General features: G+C 32.3%; 1 protein-coding gene across 1 annotated transcript; it reads right to left on the bottom strand.

Moving 5' to 3' along the window:
* Positions 1–466: 466 nt before the first annotated feature.
* Positions 467–2,632, bottom strand: LOC104091296 (two-component response regulator ARR9-like). The gene is made up of 4 exons (XM_009596609.4): positions 2,092–2,632; positions 1,832–2,013; positions 1,158–1,228; positions 467–1,068 (listed from the first exon to the last, which is right to left on the bottom strand). Exons 1-4 carry the CDS (start codon positions 2,195–2,197, stop codon positions 750–752), a joined length of 678 nt encoding a protein of 225 aa, XP_009594904.1. The 5' UTR covers positions 2,198–2,632; the 3' UTR covers positions 467–749.
* Positions 2,633–4,939: the final 2,307 nt, after the last annotated feature.

Genomic DNA, 4,939 nt, shown 5'->3' with positions numbered 1-4,939 from the left:
CTTATAATCCTCTCCTCTATTTCCAATTTCAGAAAAGGGAAAAAATGGCTTATTTTATAATTAAACCGACAACACTTTGAAGAATGCTTATAAGAAAATTCTCAATTCCATTTCACTCGGACATCAAAGTTATAACACATTATAAGAAAAGGCAAAAAATGCTTTCAACCATACAAAGCAAAACTTATTCAACATATCAATTACATCTTTGAAAAGTTACCCATATCTTTCCTTTAAAGAAGAAGCTTTGAGGAAGTTAAGCACTCTGAACAAAGTAAACCAAGGATGGGCCTGAAACTTTAGTACTCAATTAATGTTCCATTCGTCAAAGTTAGTACGAACTCTTGTTAGTTAGCAATTGATATTTGAAAGTTGTTTTTGATATGACTCGTGTATATACTTGGAATTGAAAAACAAACAAACAAATACTTGACAAAACCAATTTCGCCAACTGAAAATTAATATGTTCAATGAAAAAACACTTGTATGTTATATATTTGTCTATTTACAAGAAGCAAGCTAAGAGACAATATGTTCTAGCCCCTCTTAGATTAGCAAAACAAAATTGGCTAAAATATTTTTCCATGTGAAATGTGAAACATTTCGCTTAATCTCGTATTCAAGCTATGTAAGTTTGTAATTAAAGAACGTTATAACAAAGCCAAAAAAAAGAAGTAACCTAAAAATTGATATCAGAATTACTTGGTATATTTGTGGAGGAAAAGTAAAATTATATATGCATCATAAGATCAGACAGCGGTAAGGCCACCACTGTATCTTGGTCTTGTTCTGTCTAGTGATAGATTTTCTTCTATGGCCTTTCTCTTGTTATTATTATTGGCTTGTGATTTCTGCTGTTGATTGTGTTCTGTATTTGATTCTGTTTGTGGCTGTGGTACTTCTTCTGATGCAATTTCTATTAATTCTTGTTTTTCTTCTGTCACAATTTTCTCAGCTTCTTGTTGCTGGCTTTTACTTCTGGTTTTCATCATATGAGGTTTAAGTTTATTAACATCTGATAATCTCACTGGTTTCAAGAAAAATTCTTCTGCCCCTTCTTCTAAACATCTGTAAATTAATACAAAAATAAAAATTACTTTCCATAACATAAAGATGATTCATTTTATACTCCAAATTAAAATCTACTCATTTCTTACCTATTGATTCTTGAAGGAACATTTTCAGATGACATAATGACCACAGGTATGTTTCTTAGAGATGAAGATTCCTGTCATAGAAAAAAGGTAAACTGTAAATTACCAAAATTAAATACAAGATCTAAATACAAAGTTAAAATAGGGTCCTAAAAAGGGTAGCTAATTCAGAAACCAAGGCACCTTAGTTGGTCAAAATTCCAACTCATCCAAAAGTTTGAAAGGTAACATAAAAATCCCATGTGAGAAAAGAGCACCTTAGAGACAAAAGGATTAAATTTTCACAATGTCACAAACAACTTGATGGAGAAAATTGTGTTCTAATAAAGACCCTATATATGTGGGAGAGAGCCCCTTGGAAACAAAAAAGATTAAATTTTTACAATGCTACATACAACTTAGATATGGAAAATTATGTTCTAAACTATTCTAAGTTTAAAAATATATTATCACTTTTACTTCTATTTTAGCAAATTAAGAGAAAGAATTTATATTTTTCGTTTTTACACTTATTATTAACTATTAATTCGTCAAATCATTTCCCAAAATTTTTTAAAATACTTTATTTATTATGGGTAAAACTGTAAAATAAATACTTTATCTATTTTTTCTTAAAAAGAGTGCCCAAAGTAAAAAAATGGATAAGTAAAAATGAGTAATTTGCAAGAAAAAAATACCTTAATTTTTTTGAGCAAATCATAGCCTGTCATCCCAGGCATACAGTAATCTGTGATAATAAGATTGATTTCAGCTTCCTGATGATTGTCAAGAGAGACACAAGGCTGAGTTGAGTGATTTTTGTCATCTTCTTGTAAACCCAAAAATTCTAAAGCTTTACTTCCAGAATCAACAGTTGTAACTGCATAAACAAAACACAAAAATCAGTACCAAAACAAAATAAACCACAAATTAAATACCCTTGAAATGAAGAAAGTACCTTGACAAGATGAAGTTTTTAATAGCCTTTCAATGAGTTTCCTGTCTATTATGCTATCATCAACAGCTAAAACATGAAACTGAGACTCTGCAGCTGCCATTCCCATTGCTCCAATTTTTCCAAATTATAGAGGAAAAAAGAACAGATCTTTGAAATATGAGAAGAAAAAAAGTTGGCTTCTTTTTTTGATGGGGTTCTTGTTTTTTTGCCTTACTTTAAAATGATGATGAGTTGGGAAGAAGAGGAAAGTTTTTGGCTTTGTAAAGAAGTAAAAAACGCAACAAAATCTTCACAACTCACAAAGCAAGATCTGACCAGATCTTTCCAAATTTCTAAACTGATTTTGAATTATAACTTATAAGGCAAGCAATGGGCAAATCCTATAAAAAAAAAAAGGAAAAATAATATAAAAGAAATCAGATTTGTAATCTTTTTACAAATCTAGAACATGGGGGTTGGCTACTTAATATTGTATTGGCTGATGAAGATAATGATTCTTGGGAGGTTGAAGAAAAATACATATAGCTACACTTACTATAAATATTAATATTATAGTGAAGAAAAGTTTCGAGGATTATAAAGGAAAAAAGGGAAGTGGGGGTCGTCTATTTTGGAAGGAGGAGGGAGCAGGGTGGGTGGGTGTGTACGTTGTTGGACCCAGAAAATCCACCCAAAAGATACAGGTGATGTCAGCTGAGATACCTTTTTCCTGGTGTGAAATCTTGTGCGATTACCGTATCTTGGGCAGGTGGAAGGTGGTGCAAAAATGCATTTTTTTCAGTCTTTATTGTTGGATCGTGTAAATAATGAATTATAAACCGAAAATTTTGATATTCGATATTTTGTTATTTGGTTTCAGTTTAAAAAAAAATAGTATTATATATAGTATTCGGTATTTAAAAATAAAATATCAAAAATATTAATATCGTACTGAAATATATACTAAGTTATACAATACAAATATTATTGATTATAACATAAATATTAAAATTCTAAATTTTACTTTCATTCATTTTTATATTTTTCTCTAACCTTTACCACGTTTTCTTCCAACTATATTTGTCTTTCCCCTTTTTTTTGTTTGCCACTTACAATTCTAACCTTTCTCCCGTCTAGGTTTAGCATTCTCCCATCTAGGTTTAGCATTTTTGATTTCCATCTTCTTTTTCACTATATTATTTTCGTATTTGTGAGTACCTTATTTAAGAATATTATAATCTATACTTTATGCACTAGTTAATATTCGAGCCGAACAAATCGAATTTATCAGACCGAATAAACCGAAACCGAATGGAGAAAAGGCGAACCATACTGAATTTAATTAGGTATGGTATTGGTATACCGAACCAAAATATCTAAATACCGTACAGTACCAACCGACGAACACCCCTACTTTATTGTAGTACCTCTCCGACTCAATTTATATGTTGGTGTTTGGAATTCGAGAATCAAACGAATTGTTATTTGGATGAAATCAAACAAATTGATACAGAGGAAGTAACATAGTCTAATATCCCTCAAATCTTAATTAGAAATTTTAGGTTTGAACCCCGTAAATAATCCCAATACGAAGCGCTTTCTTATATGAAAACTGAATATATAGTGGAGAACAAAACAACAACTTCTAAATGTTAGAATATAGAGTTTAATTCTAAGTAGTGGTATAGTTAAAATATTTATACAATAATTTTACTTTTGAGGTAACTATAAATAAATATGTGGTTCATGACCAATAAAAAAGTAAAATTAAATCAACTAAAACTTTAGTGCGGAACACATCTTGTGGCTAAGCTTTTCAATTCGATATATCCCCATTAATATATAGTTCTTCTGATCCGTTGTTATTCATGTGTTAGTGTTTTTATTATCAACCTATTCACCATCTAATGCTAAATAAATACTATCGGAAATTGATGTTGGTTTACCCTTAAAATGGATAACAATTAAATTTGTACGCGGTTTAAGAATATGTGGATAGATTCAATACAAATAATCAAGAATGTTAGATAAACGAATTAAAGATGAGATGAATAACCAAACCAGTTGTGACTTTGAATCCGGGCTCGGATTTTAGCTTAACAATAATTTTGCCCTCGACCGGACCCTCGATTCGAAGCTAAATACGTATGAAAAACTATGATTAAAATAAGAACATTTCAATAGCTAGAAAGCAGAGAATAATTTTGTATTGCCTTAATATGCGTGTTACAATCTATGTATTGAATAAGAAACCTCCCCTTTATATAGTAGGGGAGTTTTACCCCTAGTACAACTCTAAAAAAGGTAAAAATCCTCCTTGTACATCAATTACTGATATGCTACAGGTATCGAGCGAGATCTGCGCCGTAATATCCGGTTGGGTGCGGATATCACGGCCCTCTATTAATCGTGTGCAACCGTTTGTAATGCTTTCCGAGGTCTTGGAACTCGTTCCAGGTTCGGGGGTGTTGACTTGTCAGGTCCGGTGGCGAGAACCCTGTTCCAGCCTCGAACCAATGAGTTCTCGGATTCGGTCTCTATCTTATACATTCATACTTCGTCTGACTCACCGATAACTCGGGGTGTGTGGTGACCTCGAGTTCACCCATATACAGATAGTTCTCTCGTTTCTTAGAGAGTGGTTTTCCAAAACGATCGACGTACCCCGGTTCCTTCCTTCGTACGTTACAACAAGATGACGGAGAAGCCGAAACGTCCCATCAGTCGCGTCGTTCTGACTTCGGACACGTGTCAACCATCGGCTGGTCGCCTCAGAATGTGAAACGTCACATAATAATTATATTTTCCCCTATAAAAGCTTCGACCTTTTGTACTTCTTCCACTTTCTGATCTTAGCTTTTATCTTTGA

Source organism: Nicotiana tomentosiformis, chromosome 12 (genome assembly GCF_000390325.3).
Source record: "Nicotiana tomentosiformis chromosome 12, ASM39032v3, whole genome shotgun sequence".
In the NCBI taxonomy this organism is placed as follows: domain Eukaryota; kingdom Viridiplantae; phylum Streptophyta; class Magnoliopsida; order Solanales; family Solanaceae; genus Nicotiana; species Nicotiana tomentosiformis.
This window is presented reverse-complemented; position numbering and strand designations above follow the sequence as displayed.

Coding starts and splice junctions, on each gene's coding strand:
- LOC104091296 (XM_009596609.4), bottom strand. CDS start 2,197: ATGGGAATGGCAGCTGCAGAGTCTCAGTTTCATGTTTTAGCTGTTGAT. Junction 2,014..2,091: donor AAAAACTTCATCTTGTCAAG/GTACTTTCTTCA, acceptor TTGTTTATGCAG/TTACAACTGTTGATTCTGGA. Junction 1,069..1,157: donor GTTCCTTCAAGAATCAATAG/GTAAGAAATGAG, acceptor ATTAATTTACAG/ATGTTTAGAAGAAGGGGCAG.